This window comes from Scyliorhinus torazame, chromosome 1, assembly GCF_047496885.1.
Source record: "Scyliorhinus torazame isolate Kashiwa2021f chromosome 1, sScyTor2.1, whole genome shotgun sequence".
NCBI lineage: Eukaryota > Metazoa > Chordata > Chondrichthyes > Carcharhiniformes > Scyliorhinidae > Scyliorhinus > Scyliorhinus torazame.
Genome location: NC_092707.1, coordinates 49,778,591 through 49,799,168, shown reverse-complemented (window position 1 = coordinate 49,799,168; position 20,578 = coordinate 49,778,591). Strand labels below are relative to the sequence as shown.

The 20,578-nt window shown below is 51.4% G+C and overlaps 1 protein-coding gene and 1 pseudogene across 3 annotated transcripts in view; one reads left to right on the top strand and one right to left on the bottom strand.

The window, feature by feature from the left end:
- Window positions 1–4,289, bottom strand: part of LOC140403603 (tubulin alpha-1C chain-like) — a 108,031-nt pseudogene extending 103,742 nt beyond the window's left edge.
- emid1 (EMI domain containing 1) overlaps window positions 1–20,578 on the top strand; it is a 531,354-nt gene that overhangs the window by 465,554 nt on the left and 45,222 nt on the right. For all 3 annotated transcript variants that reach the window (XM_072491083.1, XM_072491261.1, XM_072491172.1), the window contains exon 9: window positions 20,223–20,312. In XM_072491083.1, the coding sequence (XP_072347184.1) occupies window positions 20,223–20,312 (90 nt within the window). The remainder of the gene's footprint in view (window positions 1–20,222; window positions 20,313–20,578) is intronic.

Here is a 20,578-nt window from a genome sequence, read left to right as displayed (position 1 = left end):
CCACTGTTATTCTTTGTCAAACCCCAATGTGAAGTGTGAGGTGAAATGTTTAATTATAAGGTTCAAAGCAATGGGATAAAAGTCTCTTCACCTTATACTAACTGTGGAGATCACATAAAATACATTTGATCATTCCTTTTTTTTACTTTAGTGTACCCAATTAATTTTTGGGTAATTTTTGGGTAAAGGGGCAATTTAGCATGTCCAATCCACCTACCTTGCACATCTTTGTGTTGTGGGGACAGCTGTTAGTGAATGTGGACCCAGTGGCCCTCCTCTGGCATTAACTCATAGCAAGCACAAGACCGATTGGTGTGGGAAATTAAATTAACACACATTAAGGTTTAGGAGACGTTGAAGGCCTATTGTTGGTCCTGTGCAAAAGGAGCTCTGTCATGTGCCCATGCTGTACTTGCCTTTAAACTGATACTGTGCGGAATGTTGAAAAATGGTTCCTTCCCCAAATATTTCATCTTTCACCTTAAGTTACACAAAGAAGAATTAAATAATTATTTTTTTAAGTATGTCAGGAATTGTTCCCACGATAAGAGTCATTTCTTACAAAGTGTGAACAACGAACAAAGAAAATTACAGCACAGGAACAGGCCCTTCGGCCCTCCCAGCCTGCGCCGATCCAGATCCTTTATCTAAACCTGTCGCCTATTTTCCAAGGATCTACTTCCCTCTGTTCCCCGCACGTTCATATATCTGTCTAGATGCAACTTAAATGATGCTATCATGACCGCCTCTACCACCCCCGCTGGCAAAGCGTTCCAGGCACCCACCACCCTCTGCGTAAAAAACTTTCCACGCACATCTCCCTTAAACATTCCCCCTCTCACCTTGAAATCGTGACCCCTTGCAATTGACATCCCCACTCTTGGAAAAAGCTTGTTGCTATCCACCTTGTCCATACCTCTCATAATTTTGTAGACCTCAATCAGGTCCCCCTCAACTTCCGTCTTTCCAACGAAAACAATCCTAATTTACTCAACCTTTCTTCATAGCTAGCACACTCCATACCAGGCAACATCCTGGTGAACCGCCTCTGCACCCTCTCTAAAGCATCCACATCCTTCTGGTAATGTGGCGACCAGAACTGCACGCAGTATTCCAAATGTGGCCTAACCAAAGTTCTATACAACTGTAACATGACCTGCCGACTCTTGTACTCAATACCCCGTCCGATGAAGGCAAGTATGCTGTTTGCCTTCTTGGCCACTCTATCGACCTGCGTTGCCACCTTCAGGGCACAATGGACCTGAACTCCCAGATCTCTCTGTACATCAATTTTCCCCAGGACTCTTCCATTGACCGTATAGTCCGCTCTTAAATTAGATCTTCCAAAGTGCATCACCTCGCATTTGCCTGGATTGAACTCCATCTGCCATTTCTCTGCCCAACTCTCCAATCTATCTATATTTTGCTGTATTCTCTGACAGTCCTCCTCTTGTGGAGCAACATCAAACAGGGAAAATAAATGAACAGAATCACAGAACAAAAATATGTGTTGGTTCTAAGAAAGCCTTGATCACGATTTGAAAGCACTGTACTCCTAGCACCATCTGCTGCCCAGTCCCTCAATGTAGCAGCTGAACTGCAAGCAGAAAAGCCTGTAAGCACTCACTACGGTTGTTTTATATTTACTGGGGCAATTCATGAGAAATTCCTTCCACAGCTAGATGATCCTGATCCAAGAATTGAACAGTTTAAAAAATATATATATTTATTAAAGTTTTTTAACACAATTTTTCTCCCTTACAAACAATAACCCCCCCACTTAACAAAAAAAAAAGAGAAATCACGCAGAGCAAGATATATACATGGCAAAATGATATATTTACACAGCTTTGTACACTGGCCCTCTCCCGTACGTGCCAGTTTCCCCCACCCTTCATGTTATCTCTTGCTCATCCACCCTCCCAGGCAGTCCCCCATTCCCCCCCCCCCCCCCCCCCCCCCCCCCCAAGGTTGCTGCTGCTGCTGACCGACCTTCCTCTAACGCTCCGCGAGATAGTCTAGGAACGGTTGCCACCGCCTGTAGAACCCCTGCGCAGACCCCCTCAAGGCGAACTTAATCCTCTCCAACTTTACGAACCCAGCCATATCATTTATCCAGGCCTCCAGGCTGGGGGGCTTCGCCTCCTTCCACATCAGCAAGGTCCTTCGCCGGGCTACTAGGGACGCAAAGGCCAGAATGCCAGCCTCTTTCGCCTCCTGCACTCCCGGTTCGTCCACTACTCCAAATATTGCTAGCCCCCAGCTTGGCTTGACCCGGACTTTCACCACCTGAGATATTGCTCCCGCCACTCCTCTCCAGAACCCCTCCAGTGCCGGGCATGACCAAAACATGTGGACATGGTTCGCCGGGCTCCCTGAGCACCTTCCACATCTGTCCTCCACCCCAAAGAACCTACTCAACCTCGCCCCCGTCAATTGTGCTCTGTGGACCACCTTAAATTGTATCAGGCTGAGCCTGGCACACGAGGAGGAGGAATTAACCCTATCTAGGGCATCAGCCCACAGACCTTCCTCGATCTCCTCCCCCAGCTCCTCCTCCCATTTACCCTTCAACTCTTCTACCAGCGCTTCCCCCTCTTCTTTCAACTCCTGGTGTATTTCCGACACCTTGCCCTCCCCGACCCATGCCCCCGAGATCACCCTATCTTGAACTTCTTGTGCCGGGAGCAACGGGAATTCCCTCACCTGTCGCCTCACAAAAGCCCTCACCTGCATATATCTAAAGGCATTTCCCGGGGGTAACTCGAACTTCTCCTCCAGTGCCCCTAGGCTCGCAAACGTCCCGTCGATGAACAGGTCCCCCTTTCTTCCAATCCCCGCCCGATGCCAGCTCTGGAACCCCCCGTCCATCTTCCCCGGGACAAACCAGTGGTTACCCCTGATCGGGGACCACACCGATGCTCCCATTGCACCCCGGTGCCGTCTCCACTGGCCCCAGATCCTTCGCGTTGCCGCCACAACCGGGCTCGTGGTAGAATTGAACAGTTTTATAATGTTCAATGGGGTGCATACTGATCCTCTTATGCTGAACTCAGCAATGTGACCAGAGGCAGGTTTGTTCAGCATTAAAAATTTAACTTCCATTTCTTGAGTGTAATAGCACACCTGTAACATGTACTTTCAATCATTTACACAGTGCCATTCAATGAATAATTAGACAGGGTGAACACTCCTCATTCAAAATTTCAAAATTCAATAAGTTCTGAAACCCGCACTTTTGACCTAGCACCAAAACGTTTCTAGTAAACAAAAGCCATGGTGTTCACCCGGGATCCACTTGCTATGTGACGCTTCACAACTATACCTATACAGGTATTTCAAAATTGGAACAATTCTGAAATCTGAGACATTCTCGGCCCCAAGCATTTTGAATCAGGGGTGCTCAACCTGTGCTGCCTCAAAATGATTTCAAAAATTAATTCTTACAAAAAAGTTAGCTCCTACTTGTCCGAGAATTGTGTGTTTCTGTTGTTGTTAAAGGAGGATCTGAAGGCCTAAGTACGTGCATTCCCATTTACTTCATGGCATGAAGATACCTGAAGGCTGTTGACTCCTCTCCTCTGAAGAATATTTTTATTCTTTATTTTAACTAAGTTTAGAGTACCTAATTTATTTTTTCCAATTAAGGGGCAATTTAGCGTGGCCAATCCACCTAACCTGCACATCTTTGGGTTGAGGGGGTGAAACCCACGCAGACTCGGGGAGAATGTGTAAATTCCACACGGAAAGTGACCCAGGGCCGGGATTCGAACCCGGATCCTCAACGCCGCAGGCAGCAATGCTAACCACTGTGCCTCGTGCAGCCCCAAGGAGAACATTTTTCAAGCAAAGGCAAAGCATCTCCCAGTGGTTCTGATAGACATCCACTGGTTTAAGTCAGGATACCAATGAGCGCATTATGGACCAACAAAGATTTGGATTTGATCCCTGGTCCCTTTAATAGCCATGGGTTAGGCCAGGGCTTTTCAAACTTTTTTGCCCAGGACCCATTTTTACCAACCAGCCATCCTTCGCGACCCACGCCGGCCGACCTTTGCGATTCAAGCCGGCCGACTTTCACGACCCACAACGGCCGACATTCGCGACCCACCATTTTCTATTACCTTTAATGCGAGAGGTGAGCCTGGGCTTATATTCTATAGTCTAGAGTAGTGAAGAATGAGAACTGACCGCATTGAAACAGGCATTATTCTCTCAGGACTCTACAGAGCAGACGCAGAATGCAAGTTTTCCTCAGGTGGGTGGTTTACAGCCTGTCGGTATAGTCTGCAAATTACAATGCAACGATTTTAGACATAGATGAGGAGTAATTACTTAACTCAAAGAATTGTGAATCTTTTAAATCTCTAAATTTCACTATCAAAGAGAGTTCTGCAGGCTCAGCCGTTGAGCATATTCAAGACAGATGCAGAAAGACTGAATTAATTTTTTTTTTAAATCCTCTCCTGGATCAGCGCACTGACGTCAGGAGCAGGCGGTGTTTCTCCCTGGGCTCTGGGCATGCGCACTGATGAGCGAGCATGCATGCGTAGCGCGCCCGCATTTTTAAAGCCGCTCGCAGCCGGCATTTTTAAAAGCCGTCTGCTGCGGCCATTGCGCCTGAATTCACGCGATTGGGAACGCCGCGATGGATGGCTCCGCGACTCTCCCGACACTCGCCCGTGACCCACTCGCGGGTCACGACCCCCACTTTGAAAATGCCTGGGTTAGGCAACCTATGACTAACAAATGCACTCTGAGTATTGCGTACAGGAAGGCTGTTTCCCCTGACTGGAGGACCTAGAGCCGTGGGACATGGCATCAGAACAAGGGCCAGGCCATTGGGACTGCGATGAGGAAGAATTTCTTCAGTCAGAGGGTGGCGAATCTTTGGAATTCTCTACCCCAAAAGGCTGTGAGATCGATAGATTTCTACATTTTAAAAACATCAAGGAATATGGGGAGAGTACAGGAAAATGTTGTTGAAGTAGAATATCACCCATGATCTCATTGAATGGCAGAGCAGGCTTGAAGGGCTGAATGGCCTACTCCTGCTCCTATTCCTTTATGTTCTTGCAAAAGTAATTTGCTCATTTAAGCCGCCTTATGCCCAAAACAGCCCTTATGCCCAAAACAACTATCTACAGGCTCATAAAGCACCCACTCCCTGCAGTGTTACCTGCGTGGTCGATAACATGTGTTACTCAATCCTTGGTTGAAGGTGAGGTCCTCTGAATCTTGTTGAAGAAGACTCAAACTCGTCCAGTAACGACAAAGGTTTATTGAGTAACTATAACTATTAATGCGTGAGTTCTTTACCTTAACGTGGGAACTAGGAATTGGATAACAAGATTTAACAATAATAACTAAACGTAACTCCATTAACTATTGATGTGATACTGATGTTTCCCTGTTCACAGCACCCGAGAGAGAGACAGAGACCCCCTGTGGCTGCCCTTTATACCCCTGTTGGTCCAGTCCTCTGGTGATCATGTGGTGCTGCTATCTACCCATTAACCCCTTGTGTGCATGCACCTACAGAGATCACCACATCTCCCCCTTTTTAATGTGCTATAGGTTTTCTGTATGGTGTAATGAAAACTAAACAAACATAATGAATTAAGTCAACTGGGAACAGATAAAACAAGTAACGCTGTGTACAGATTGGGATGGTATTAATGACTGTACAAAGTCAATCAATGTTTAAAAAGTCCAATTCTAACGAAAAACTTTGTGAGTCCAGACTGTATGCGTTTGATCAGGTGGGTTGATCCTTTCGCCTGTCGTGGAGGTGGCAGTGTTGATGTCGCCATGTCGTTGTGACTGTCAGTGTTTATGTGTGTCCGTGAGGACATCATTTTTTTTAAAAATATGTTTTTATTAAGAATTTTTCAATAACAATATTTTCCACCTTACAAACAAACCCCCCCCCCCTCCTGTAACAAAGAAAAGAAAAAGAACTCGCGTGGCAAGACATGAACATGGCAAGTCAATAAGATACAAAACTTTGTACATTGGAATTTCCCGTACATGTCAATTTCCAGATCATTCATGTGCTTTCTTGCTCAAATGCCCCCCAGAGAACCCCCCCCCCCCACGAACGATGTTCCCCCCCCACGAACGATGTTCCCCCCCTCCTCCTCCCCCTCCCCTCCCCCTCTGGGTTGCTGCAGCTGCTGTCCGACCTTCATCTAACGCTCCGCGAGATAGTCTAGGAACGGTTGTCACCGCCTGTAGAACCCCTGCGCAGACCCTCTCAAGGCAAACTTTATCCTTTCCAACTTGATAAACCCTGCCATATCATTTATCCAGGCCTTCACGCTGGGGGGCTTCGCCTCCTTCCACGTTGACAAGATCCTTCGCCGGGCTACGAGGGACGCAAAGGCCAGAATGCCGGCCTCTTTTGCCTCCTGCACTCCCGGCTCGTCCACTACTCCAAATAGTGCTAGCCCCCAGCTTGACTTGACCTGGACTTTCAGCACCTTAGATACTGTTCCCGCAACTCCCCTCCAGAACCCCTCCAGTGCCGGGCATGACCAAAACATATGGACATGGTTCGCCGGACTTCCTGAGCACCTCCCACATCTGTCCTCAACCCCAAAGAACCTACTCAGCCTCGCCCTCCGCCATATGTGCTCTATGAACCACCTTAAATTGTATCAGGCTAAGCCTGGCACATGAGGAAGAGGAATTAACCCTACTTAGGGCCCTTAGCCCATAGCCCCTCCTCAATCTCCTCCCCCAACTCCTCTTCCCATTTACCCTTCAGCTCCTCTACCAAAGCCTCCCCCTCTTCTTTTATCTCCTGGTATATCGCCGACACCTTGCCCTCTCCGACCCATATGCCCAAAATCACCCGATCTTGAATCCCCTGTGCCGGGTGTAGCGAAAATTCCCTCACCTTCCGCCTCACGAATGCCCTCACTTGCATGTATCTGAAAGCGTTTCCCGGGGGTAGCCCAAACTTCTCCTCCAGCGCACCTAAGCTCGCAAACGTCCCGTCAATGAACAGGTCCCCCATTCCTCCAATCCCTGCCCGATGCCAGCTCCAAAACCCCCCGTCCATCCTTCCTGGGACAAACCGATGGTTGTCTCTAATCGGGGACCACACCGAGGCTCCCGTCGCACCCCTGTGCCGTCTCCACTGCCCCCAGATCTTGAGCGTTGCCGCCACCACCAGGCTCGTGGTATACCTTGTCGGCGAGAGTGGCAGCGGTGCCGTCACCAGCGCCCCCAGGCTCGTTCCTTTGCAGGACGCCATCTCCAACCTCTTCCACGCCGCCCCCCCTCCCTCCATCACCCACTTACGGATCATTGCCACGTTGGCTGCCCAGTAGTAGCCTCCCAAATTCGGCAACACCAACTCTCCTCTATCTCTGCTATGCTCCAGGAACCTCCTCCTTACCCTCGGGGTCTTGCTCGCCCACACAAATCCTGTAATGCTCCTGCTTACCCTCTTAAAAAAGGCCTTAGTGATCACAATTGGGAGGCATTGGAATACAAAAAGAAATCTCGGGAGGACCACCATTTTAACCGATTGTACCCTACCCGCCAGCGAGAGTGGCAACATGTCCCACCTTTTAAAATCCTCCTCCATCTGTTCCACCAACCGCGACAAATTAAGTTTGTGCAGTGCCCCCCCAGCTCCTAGTTACCTGAATCCCCAAGTATCGAAAGCTCCTTTCCGTCCTCCTCAGCGGTAGGTCGTCTATCCCTCTTCCCTGGTCCCCTGGATGGATCACAAAGAGCTCACTCTTTCCCACATTGAGCTTATAGCCCGAAAAGTCTCCAAACTCCCGTAGAATCCGCATTACCTCAACCATCCCCTCCACTGGATCCGTCACATACAGCAACAAGTCGTCTGCGTACAGTGACACTCGATGTTCCTCTCCCCCTCGAACCACCCCCTTCCATTTCCCCAACTCCCTTAACGCCAAGGCCAAAGGTTCAATTGCTAATGCAAACAGCAGAGGGGACAGGGGGCACCCCTGCCTCGTCCCTCGATACAGCCGGAAATACTCCGACCTCCGCCGGTTCGTGACCACACTCGCCACCAGGGCTTTATACAGGAGCTTAACCCAACTGATAAACCCTCTCCCAAACCCAAACCTCCTCAACACTTCCCAGAGATACTCCCACTCTACCCGATCGAAGGCCTTCTCCGCGTCCATGGCTGTCACTATCTCCGCTTCTCCCTCCACCGATGGCATCATTATCACATTTAGGAGCCTTCGCACATTAGTATTTAACTGCCTACCCTTTACAAATCCCGTCTGGTCCTCGTGAATCACCCCCGGGACACAGTCCTCAATCCTCATGGCCAACATTTTTGCCAGCAACTTAGCATCTACATTAAGGAGCGAGATCGGTCTATACGACCCACATTGCAGTGGGTCCTTATCCCGCTTCAAGATCAAAGAGATCGTCGCCTCCGATATTGTCGGGTGCAGGGTCCCCCCCTCCCTTGATTCATTGAAGGTCCTTACCAGCAACGGGGCTAACAGGTCTACATACTTCCTATAAAACTCCACCGGGAACCCATCCGGCCCCGGGGCCATCCCTGCCTGCATGCTCCCCAGTCCTTTAACCAGCTCCTCCACCCCAATTGGCACCCCCAAACCAGCCACCTCCTGCACCTCCACCCTTGGGAACCTCAACTGATCCAAGAATCGCCGCATCCCCTCTTTTCCCCCTGGGGGCTGGGACCTATACAGTTCCTCGTAAAAGGCCTTAAAAGCCTCATTCACTTTCACTGCACTCCGCACCGTAGTTCCCCAGCCATCCTTGACTCCACCTATTTCCCTCGCTGCCATCCTCTTACGGAGCTGGTGTGCCAGCATCTGGCTCGCCTTCTCCCCATATTCGTATATCGACCCCTGTGCCTTCCTCCACTGTGCCTCTGCCTTCCCTGTGGTCAACAGGTCGAACTCCGTCTGGAGACTTTGTCTCTCCCTGAGTAGTCCCTCATCAGGAGCCTCTGCATAGCTCCTGTCCACCCTTAAAATCTCCCCCATTAACCTCTCCCTTTCCCTGCCTTCTCTCTTCACCCTGTGAGCCCTGATGGAGATGAACTCTCCCCTGACCACCGCCTTCAGCGCCTCCCATACTATTCCCACCTGCACCTCCCCGTTGTCGTTAGCCTCCAGATAACTTTCAATACACTCCTGCACACTTCCTCGTCTGCCAGCAGTCCCACATCCAACCTCCACAACGCGCGTTGGTCCCTCTCCTCCCCCAGCTCCAGCTCCATCCAGTGCGGGGCTGGATGGTCTGAAATGGCTATGGCCGAATACTCCGTTCCTTCCACTTTCGGGATCAATGCCCTGCCCAGAACAAAAAAATCTATCCGGGAGTAGGCCTTATGCACGTGGGAGAAAAAAGAAAATTCTCTGGCCAAAGTCCTGGCAAATCTCCACGGATCTACTCCCCCCAACTGATCCATAAACCCCCTAAGCACCCTGGCCGCAGCCTGCCTCTTCCCCATCCTAGATCTGGAACGATCTAATACTGGGTCCAGCACCGTGTTAAAATCCCCACCCATTATCCGACTCCCTACCTCCAGGTCCGGAATACGCCCCAACATCCGTTTCATGAATCCAGCATCGTCCCAGTTTGGGGCATATACATTCACCAGTACCACCTCCGTCCCCTGCAACCTACCGCTCACCATCACGTATCGGCCTCCCTTGTCCGCTACTATGTTCTTGGCCTCAAACGACACCCCCTTTCCCACCAGTATTGCCACCACTCTATTCTTCGCATCCAGCCCCGAATGGAACACCTGTTCCCCCTACCCCGGCCCCCCACCTCTCGCACCCTCTAGTCCCCCAGGCGGGGGACCCCCACCCCGACCACCTCTTCCATTTTCAGTTCCCGCTCGGACAGTGCAGCAGCAACCCTAGAATTCCACCCCCCCCCCCCTCTTTTGCTCCCCCCATATTACTTCCGTGAGTCAGCTGACTTCTGCTGACCCCGGCTTCCCCCGCCTTCCAGTTGATCTCCCCCGTGTGGGAGTCTCTCCTCCTCCTTACCTTCCTCCATCCCCCCCTCTCTTTTGGCGCGGGAAAAAGCCCGCGCTTTCCTGAACCAGCCCTGCCCCCTATGGCGCAGCTCCTGTTGCGGCCATTATCCCAGTTCCCTCATCCCCGAGTCTCACCTCCCTCCAGCACCGACGCCCACAATCCCCCTCATCATCATCTTGTCTACAGAAAAGAAAAAAGGAAATTTTAGGAATTTTAACCAGAACTCTACCCACACCCACATCCATCATCCCACCCATAAAATATTCAGGGGCTGGTTTAGCTCACTGGGCTAAATCGCTGGCTTTTAAAGCAGACCAAGGCAGGCCAGCAGCGCGGTTCAATTCCCATACCAGTTCCCCGCACAGGCGCCGGAATGTGGCGACTAGGGGCTTTTCACAGGAGCTTAATTGAAGCCTACTCGTGACAATAAGCGATTTTCATTTCTTTACCCATATTTACAACCCCATATACCACCACATCCCCTCAGTTCGAGGCCAGTTTTTCCATCTGAATACAGGTCCAAGCCTCTTCTGGCGTTTCAAAATAATGGTGTCGGTCCTGATAAGTGACCCACAGTCGCGCAGGCTGCAGCATGCCGAACCTGACTCTTTTTTTATGCAGCACCGCCTTGGCCCGGTTGAAGCCAGCTCTCCTCTTTGCCACCTCCACGCTCCAATCCTGGTAAACTCGGATCACCGCATTCTCCCATCTGCTGCTCCGCACCTTCTTGGCCCATCTCAACACACTTTCTTTGTCCGCGAAGCGATAGAACCTTGCCACTATCGCCCTTGGCGGCTCATCAGCCTTGGGTCTCCTCGCCAGGACCCGGTGAGCTCCTTCCAGCTCCAGGGGGGGTCGGAGAGGCCTCCGCACCCATCAGCGAATGGAGCATCGTACTCGCGTACGCCCCGGCATCAGCTCCCTCCACTCCTTCGGGAAGACCCAGAATCCGGAGGTTCTTCCTCCTCGACCTGTTCTCCAGGACCTCAATTCTCTCGGCCCACCTCCTGTGCACCGCCTCATGCACTTCCATTTTTACCGCTAGGCCCAGGATCTCGTTCTCGTTGGTATTCACTTTATCATTCACCTCACGAAGCTCCACCGCCTGGGTCTTCTGGGTCTCCTTCAGCACCTCCTTTTTCAGCTCCTCCACACATCGCTTGAGAAACTCCTGCTGGTCTGGCCCCCACGCTGCTCGCTCTCCGCCCTCCGCCATCTTGCCTTTTTCCCCTCGTTTTGGTCTCTGCTCCAGGGCCTCTTTCCTCATCGTTCCACCGCTGATCTCTGCCATATATTTTGAGGGGGGCCTCACTGCACCTTCCCACATGGGATTAAATCGAAAAAAGTTCCGTTGGGGCTCCTCTAGAGAGCCCGAAAGTCCGTTGTCGTGGGAGCTGCCGAAACGTGCGGCTTAGCTTCGCATCGCCGCAACCGGAAGTCGTCCGTGAGGACATCATGAGACACCGGAATGGTCGAAGTAAGTTGACGTTAGCAGCGGACTTTCTTTTGCGCTTGCAGTGTTGACCCCGTTTGTCATCTTTTTTGCAAGCTGGGTTGGGTGATTGCTGCGGCGCAGACACAAAATCATGAGATCTGTTGTTGTTGTTGTGGTTTTGTTCACTGCTTTGATCAACAGTGGGTAGACATTTAATGTCTGCTGCTGGCTGCTCATACAAGGCAGATAGACCGTCATAGTCGTCCTCGTTCACGGCTGTCGCTCCGGAGTCGTCGCTTGTGGCCATTCTGGAACCTGTCAACGAGCTCGCTATGGAGGCCAGTATCACTCCCTCAGTGGAGTCAATCTGTGCTCTCTCCCGTGGCGTCACCATCTGCTAGGATATATGACATTTGGTTGTCATCCATTTTGTCAACGAGCTGCCATGTCGTCATGGTACTGGATTCTCCCACCATGAGACTCGTATGGGACTTGGCACCCATGTTGCTGCTGCAATGACCATCAGATCCGGAGAACTGATCCATGGCTGGTTTCCCTGCCGCAGCTAAGAGGTATTCAATTTTTTTTAAATCTGGCGCAGCGGTCATGTCCGTAATTTCCAGAAACACAATTTTTCTCCCTTACAAACAATAACCCCCGCCCCCCCCCCCCCCCCCCCGTAACAAAAAAGAAAATGAGAAATCGCGCAGAGCAAGATATATTATGGCAAAATGATATATTTACAAAGTGACATATTGTACGCTGGCCCTCACCCGTACGTGCCAGTTTCCCCAACCCTTCATGTTATCTCTTGATCATCCACCCTCCCAGGCAGTCCCCCCTTTCCCCCCCCCTCCCCCCCACCTCCCAGGACGTCCCCTCCACCCCCCCACCCCCCCAGGTTGCTGCTGCTGCTGACCGACCTTCCTCTACCGCTCCGCGAGATAGTCTAGGAACGGTTGCCACGCCTGTAGAATCCCTGCGCAGACCCTCTCAAGGCGAACTTAATCCTCTCCAACTTTATGAACCCAGCCATATCATTTATCCAGGCCTCCAGGCTGGGGGGCTTCACCTCCTTCCACATTAGCAAGATCCTTCGCCGGGCTACTAGGGACGCAAAGGCCAGAATGCCGGCCTCTTTCGCCTCCTGCACTCCCGGTTCGTCCACTACTCCAAATATTTCTAGCCGCCAGCTTGGCTTGACCCGGACTTTCACCACCTGAGATATTGCTCCCGCCACTCCTCTCCAGAACCCCTCCAGTGCCGGGCATGACCAAAACATATGGACATGGTTCGCCGGGCTCCCTGAGCACCTTCCACATCTGTCCTCTACCCCAAAGAACCGACTCAACCTCGCCCCCGTCAAGTGCGCTCTGTGGACCACCTTAAATTGTATCAGGCTGAGCCTGGCACACGAGGAGGAGGAATTAACCCTACCTAGGGCATCAGCCCACAGACCTTCCTCGATCTCCTCCCCCAGCTCCTCCTCCCATTTACCCTTCAACTCTTCTACCAGCGCTTGCCCCTCTTCTTTCAACTCCTGGTGTATTTCCGACACCTTGCACTCCCCGACCCATACACCCGAGATCACCCTATCTTGAACTTCTTGTGCCGGGAGCAATGGAAATTCCCTCACCTGTCGCCTCACAAAAGCCCTCACCTGCATATATCTAAAGGCATTTCCTGGGGGTAACTCGAACTTCTCCTCCAGTGCCCCTAGGCTCGCAAACGTCCCGTCGATGAACAGGTCCCCCATTTTTCCAATCCCCGCCCGATGCCAGCTCTGGAACCCCCCGTCCATCTACCCCGGGACAAACCGGTGGTTACCCCTGATCGGGGACCACACTGATGCTCCCATTGCACCCCGGTGCCATCTCCACTGGCCCCAGATCCTTAGCGTTGCCGCCACCACCGGGCTCGTGGTATACTTTGTCGGCGAGATCGGCAGCGGTGCCGTCACCAACGCCCCCAGGCTCGTTCCTTTACAGGACGCCATTCTCTATCCTCGTCCATGCCGCCCCCTCTCCCTCCATAACCCACTTGTGGATCATCGCCACATTTGCTGCCCAGTAGTAGCTCCCCAGGTTTGGCAGCGCCAACCCTCCTTGATCCCTACTGCGTTCCAGGAACCCTCTCCTTACTCTCGGGGTCTTATTTGCCCACACAAACCCCATAATACTCCTGCCTACTCTCTTAAAAAAGGCCTTAGCGATCACGATGAGAAGGCACTGAACCACAAACAGAAACCTCGGAAGGACCACCATTTTGACCGACTGCACTCTACCCGCCAGCGAGAGCGGTAGCATGTTCCATCTTCTGAAATCCTCCTCCATTTGATCCACCAACCTCGTCAGATTCAGTTTATGTAGGGTCCCCCAACTCCAGGCTATCTGGATCCCCAGATACCGAAAGCTCCCCTCCGCCCTCCTCAGCGGTAGGTCCCCTATCCCTCTTTCTTGGTCCCCCGCCTGTAATACAAAGAGCTCACTCTTCCCTACATTGAGCTTATTGCCCGAAAACTCCCCAAACTCCCTTAGAGTCTGCATGACCTCCACCATCCCCTCCATTGGATCCGCCACGTACAGCAACATGTCATCCGCATATAGCGACACCCAATGCTCTTCTCCCCCTCGGACCACCCCCCTCCATTTATTAGACTCCCTCAATGACATGGCCAATGGTTCGATCGCCAATGCGAACAATAGGGGGGACAGGGGGCACCACTGCCACGTCCCTCTGTACAGTCGAAAGTACTCCGACCTCTACCGGTTCGTCACTACACTCGCCATCGGGGCTCTGTAAAGGAGCTAAACCCAACTGATAAACCCTCCCCCAAACCCAAACCTACGCAGCACCTCCCAGAGGTACTCCCACTCTACTCGGTCAAAGGCCTTCTCCGCGTCCATAGCTGCCACTATCTCCGCCTCTCCCTCCTCCGATGGCATCATTATCACGTTTAAGAGCTGCCGCACATTGGTGTTTAGTTGCCTGCCCTTTACAAATCCCGTCTGGTCCTCGTGGATTACCCCCGGGACACAGTCCTCGATTCTTTTGCCAGCATTTTTGCCAGCAACTTTGCATCCACATTGAGGAGCGAGATGGGCCTGTACGATCCACATTGCAGTGGGTCCTTGTCCCGCTTTAGGATCAAAGAAATTGTTGCTTCCGACATTGTCGGGGGCAGGGTCCCCTCCTCTCTTGCCTCATTAAAGGTCCTCACCAGTAGCGGGGCCAACAGGTCTACGTACTTCATGTAGAACTCCACCGGGAATCCGTCCGGTCCCGGGGCCTTCCCCGCCTGCATGCTTCCCAAACCCTTGCTCAGCTCCTCCAACCCAATTGGTGCCCCCAAACCAGCCACCTCTTGCTCCTCCACCCTCGGGAATCTCAGTTGATCTAGGAATCGTCTCATCCCCTCTTCCCCCGCTGGGGCTGGGATCTGTACAGCTCTTCATAAAGCCTTAAATACCTCGTTTATTTTTGTCGCACTCCGAACCGTGGCTCCCCTTCCATCTTTGACTCCCCCTATTTCCCTCACTGCCATCCTATTACGGAGCTGGTGTGCCAGCATCCGACTAGCCTTTTCCCCATACTCGTAGGTCGCCCCTTGCGCTTTCCTCCACTGTGCCTCCGCCTTCCCTGTGGTCAACAGGTCAAACTCCGTCTGGAGCCGTCGTCTTTCCCCAAGTAATCTTTCCTCCGGGGCCTCTGCGTATCTCCTGTCCACTCTCAAAATCTCCCCCACTAACCTCTCCCTTTCCATACCCTCTGTCTTCTCCCTATGAGCCCTAATGGAGATTAGCTCTCCCCTGATCACCGCCTCCCATACCACCCCCACCCGCACCTCCCCGTTGTCGTTGGCCTCCAAGTACCTTTCGATGCACCTCCTCACCTTCCCACACACCACCTCGTCCGCCAGCAGTCCCACATCCAGCCGCCACAACGGGTGTTGGTCCCTCTCCTCTCCCAGCTCCAGTTCCACCCAGTGCGGGTCATGGTCCGAAACGGCTATGGCCGAATACTCTGTCCCCTCCACCCTTGGGATGAGCGCTCTACTCAGAACAAAGAAATCTATCCGGGAGTAGGCTTTGTGTACATGGAAGAAGAAAGAAAATTTCCTGGCCTGCGGCCTTGCAAACCGCCATGGGTCCACTCCCCCCATCTGATCCATAAACCTCCTAAGTACCTTGGCCGCCGCCGGCCTCTTTCCAGTCCTTGATTTGGAGCGGTCCAGTGCTGGATCCAACACTGTATTGAAGTCCCCTCCCATTATCAGGCCTCCTATCTCCAGGTCCGGAATGCGCCCCAACATGCGCTTCATGAATCCTGCATCATCCCAGTTCGGGGCGTATACGTTTACCAACACCACCCACGTCCCTTGCAGCCTACCGCTCACCATTACATATCGCCCTCCATTGTCCGCTACAATAGTCTTGGCCTCAAATGACACCCGCTTTCCCACCAATATTGCCACCCCTCTATTCTTCGCGTCCAGTCCCGAGTCCTACCCATCCCTTTCTTAACCTGACCTAGTCCGCCACCTTCAGGTGTGTCTCTTGGAGCATGACCACGTCCGCCTTCAGTCTCTTTAAGTGCGCGAACACTCGAGCCCTCTTCACCGGCCCATTCAGGCCCCTCACATTCCACGTTATCAGCCGGATTGGAGGGGCTCTCACCGTCCCCGCCGTCCCATTGACCCCCCCGTGTGGGAGTCTCCCCATCAATATGCATTCCTTCGTTCCCCTTCCCGCCTTTCTTCCCGCGCACGGGGAAAAAACCCCGCTTTCCAAAGCCCGCTCCACCCCCTCTGGCGCAGCTCCTGTCGCGGCCTTGTCTCTCTCCCCCAGCCCATGTAACATTTCCTGCGCGTGATTGACCCCCTATATACAACAACCATCACACATCAAACCTCAAACATCCCCCCCACCCTGACAAACCCTCAGTTAGAGTCCAACTTTTCGGCTTGTACAAAGGTCCATGCCTCTTCAGGCGTTTCGAAGTAATAGTGTTGGCCCTTATATGTGACCCACAGTCGCGCTGGCTGCAGCATTCCGAATTTCACTTCTTTCCGGTACAACGCCGCTTTGGCCCGGTTCAAACCCGCTCTCCGCTTTGCAACCTCCGTGCTCCAGTCCGGGTCTCTTCGGATCTCTGCATTGTCCCACTTACTGCTCCGCTCCTTCTTGGCCCATCTCAGGACCCACTCTCTGTCCGTGAACCGGTGGAACCTCACCACCATCGCCCTTGGCGGCTCATTTGCCTGGGGCTTCTTCGCCAGCACCCGATGTGCCCCGTCCAACTCCAGCGGCCTCAAAGGGGCCTTCGTGCCCATCATCGCCTCGAGCATCGTGCTCGCGTATGCCCCGGCATCGGCTCCCTCCACTCCCTCAGGGAGACCCAGGATTCGCAGATTCTTTCTCCTCGACCTGTTCTCCAGGTCTTCGAGTCTTCCCGCCCACCTCTTGTGTAGCACCTCATTCTGCTCTACTCTCACCGCCAGGCCCGTCCTCATTCTGACTGACTCTTTTATGTACCTCCTGGATCTTAACTTCGTGGGCCTTCTGGGTGATTCCGAGTCCTTCAATTGCCGAAAGCATAGGCGCCAACATCTCTTTGCGCATCTCCTCGTGCTGCTCCTCGAAGCAGCGCTTGATGAACTCCTGCAGCTCCCCTTTGTCCCTGGCCACCGCCATTTTGTTTTCTTTCCCTCGCTTCTCCCGTTGCTCCAGTGCCGCTCCTTTGGCCGTTACACTTCTGGTCCGTTTCATAGAAGTTGGAGGGGGACCTCTCTCTTCCCTTCCCCACGGGTTGCGTCAAAAAAAAGTTCAGTTGGGGCTCCTCTAACGAGCCCGAAGGTCCGTGGTAGCGGGAGCTGCCGAATCGTGCGGCTTAGCTCCGCATAGCCGCAACCGGAAGTCCGTCTCTGATTTCTACCGAACTTTTGGAACAACAGGATATTGGGACACCCCAGTAGAGATTACTGCCCACAACCAGAAAAGGGAGGAAAGGAAGCGGTGACAAAATAAATCTTTATACAGAGAGAGAGAGAAGTGCAACCTTCTGTGCTATGAGTCTTGTTGAAGGGGTGTTCATATTGTTATGGGTCAGGGTTTAGAGAATCCCAAATTGTATCATGGAGTTCACCTGACCCAGAACTGTTATTATACACATATCTACACTACCAAAACCCACAACAAACAACATTTAAACAACTCTATTTCACATCCAGCTTAAGTCAGATCTTTTGAGAGGCAACTTGGCTCAGTGCTGACACCTTTTTCCCTGAGCTTTTTCAAGCTTCCCTGTACTGCACTAGTGAGAGACTGCTGCACTGTTAGAGGTGCTGGCCAGAATTCTCCGGCCGGTCCGATTCACTTTCCCGTTGGCAGCGCATCTACATAGGGGCTGGTTTAGCACAGGGCTAAAGAGATGGCTTTTAAAGCAGGCCAGCAGCACGGTTCAATTCCCGTACCAGCCTCCCTGAACAGGCGCTGGAATGTGGCAACTAGGGGCTTTTCACAGTAACTTCATTTGAAGCCTACTTGTGACAATAAGCGATTTTCATTTCATTTTCAGTTGATTAGATATGTTAGGATGTGTTGCTTTGTTTATGATGTAGATAGATGGGTGTGTGTGTATATGTGTGTACATGTGTGTATAGGTGTTGTATGCCAGAATACAAACGCCTGTAAGTGGCGGGGCTGCTGAGGCCTGTTATAGGACTTCCGTAATGATGTAATTGTGGGAGTCGTGGGGTTATAGTTGGTTTGTGCGTTTGCATGGGATAATGCAAGCGCGTGGGTCTTATTGACCGAGTTTATTTTGATAATATGCCAGGATTTGGCAGAAGTTTTTGGGGTGTATGTCGTGAGTTGAGTACATTTGGGTTGCGGTTTTTCAGGATATGTAGCAATAAAAAAATGGATCCAACATTGAACGAAGCATGTTGCCCTCTGGTGGCAAGTCAATATTTGACTTTTGTCAGTCACAGAAAAAAATAATAAATGTCCTGCTTTGTCTCTTTGGGCAAAATTTCCAACTCTGGAGGAGTCAGGCTGAGCCACAATTTCCTATCTCCAGCTGGCATGCCAGTTTGCTAATATTGTCCTGCCCCCGAACCAACTTGGGAAACCCTGGTTCAGGGTAGGGGGCTAATGATGATTTGCCATTCCCTCCACCTTCCGCAGCCTACATTTTAGAAACATAGAAAAAAATAGGAGCAGGAGGAGACCATTCGGCCCACTCCGGCATTCATTATGATCATGGCTGATCATCCTTTGATCCCCTTTGCCCTAAGTGCTGTATCTAACTGTTTCTTGAAACCATACAATGTTTTGGACTCAACTACTTCCTGTGGTAACGAATTCCACAGGCCCATCATTCTCTGTGTGAAGAAATGTCTCCTCATCTCTGTCCTAAAAGGTCTGCCCCGTATCGTCCGACTGTGACCCCTGGCTCTGGACACACCCACCATCGGGAACATCCTTCCTGCATCTACCCTGTCCAGCCCTGTTAGATTGTTATAGGTTTCTATGGGATCCCCCTCTCATTCTTCTGAACTCCAGCGAATACAATCCTAACAGATTCAATCGCTCTTTGTACGTCAGTCCTGCCTTCCCAGGAATCAGTCTGGTAAACCTTTGCTGCACCCCCTCTGTAGCTAGAACATCCTTCCTCAGATAAGGTGAACAAAACTGCACACCGTCCTTAATTGAAAGGTCTTGGAAATTGTGTTGGGTCATGGGTGCTGAAGTGATGCGGAGGGGGGCAGGTCAGAATCACCAAACCTAGACTCCCAAACTAAAATTCAGCCTATCATTCATGTGTCCTGGTATATTAAAAATCCTTGAAGAAAATCATGCTAAGCTACCTTGACATTGTGTGGTACATATTCTGCACCGGTTGTCCTGCTCAGTTTCCATAATGTTGGCAGAGGTCATCAGAAGCCCTGGAGAACCATTGTAAACATCCATTTATACCATTTCTCCAGGAATTCATAGAATGCACTGTACAGAAGGAGGCCATTCAGCCCATCAGGTCTGCACCGGCCCTTGGAAAGAGCACCCTACCTAAGCACGCAACTTCAGCCTAACCCTAACCCACACCTCCACCCTAGCCCCGTAAGCCCACCTAACCCAACCTTTTTGGACGCTAAGGCCAATTTACCATAGCCAATCCACTTAACCCTGCACATCTTTGGACTGTGGGAGGAAACCAGAGCACCTGGAGGAAACCCACGCAGACACGGGGAGAATGTGCAGACTCCGTCCAGACAGTGACCCAAGCCACTGAATTCTGCTGAAGTTACAATGGTAAGGCGGGCGGGTGCCTGTGACAACTCTACCCATTTATATCTATAATTGTTCAGTCTTAATGACTCAGTTGGCAAGTTTACTTGGGAAAACCAGACTCAATCCAATGTCTGTACTGAGTTGACCTCAGCTGTAAAATGGTCTCCCCGTCTCTTGCTGGTAGAGAAACCCGAGCAGAATTTTTATTTTGCTGCTGACTGCTGCCCCACTTTGGAATCATGTGCCAGCACCCTCTGTCTGGAACTGTAATGAAGAATGATGACAAGGGCAAGGAACAAAGAAAGGGAGAAATCGTGAGAGGGAAAAAACAATGCATTTGCTATTTTCACATTGTCCAGATCAAAACTGTGATTGAGCTTCAACAGATGTTAGCAAAATGTATTTTTGTTGAGGTGACAAATAATGGTCCAGATCTTATTGTCTGTGATAGTGACAATATTTTCTTTGCTACAGGTGATTCCGTGTTGTCAAATACCTTCACAGACACAGTTGTAACTGGTGTCCGTGGACCTCCGGGACCACCTGGTCCAGTGGGACCTGTTGGTAAGTTTTACATTGAAGAGACATAATTTTAGATTTTTTATTGAGCAATCCACCACATCTATGAATTTATATTACTTGATCCACAATTGTCCATATTTAAAATATTGAGGGGTGGTAGTTGTCATGTTAATGGACACAGTTTATTTCACTGTGTAGCAAGTGTCTGACGCTGGCTACATCTTTCAGTGGTTACTTCCCCACAGGGAAACCTTCAGCCTGGAGGAGGATGGTCATCTGAGCAGTACTTGGTTTAGCAAGTACTGGGG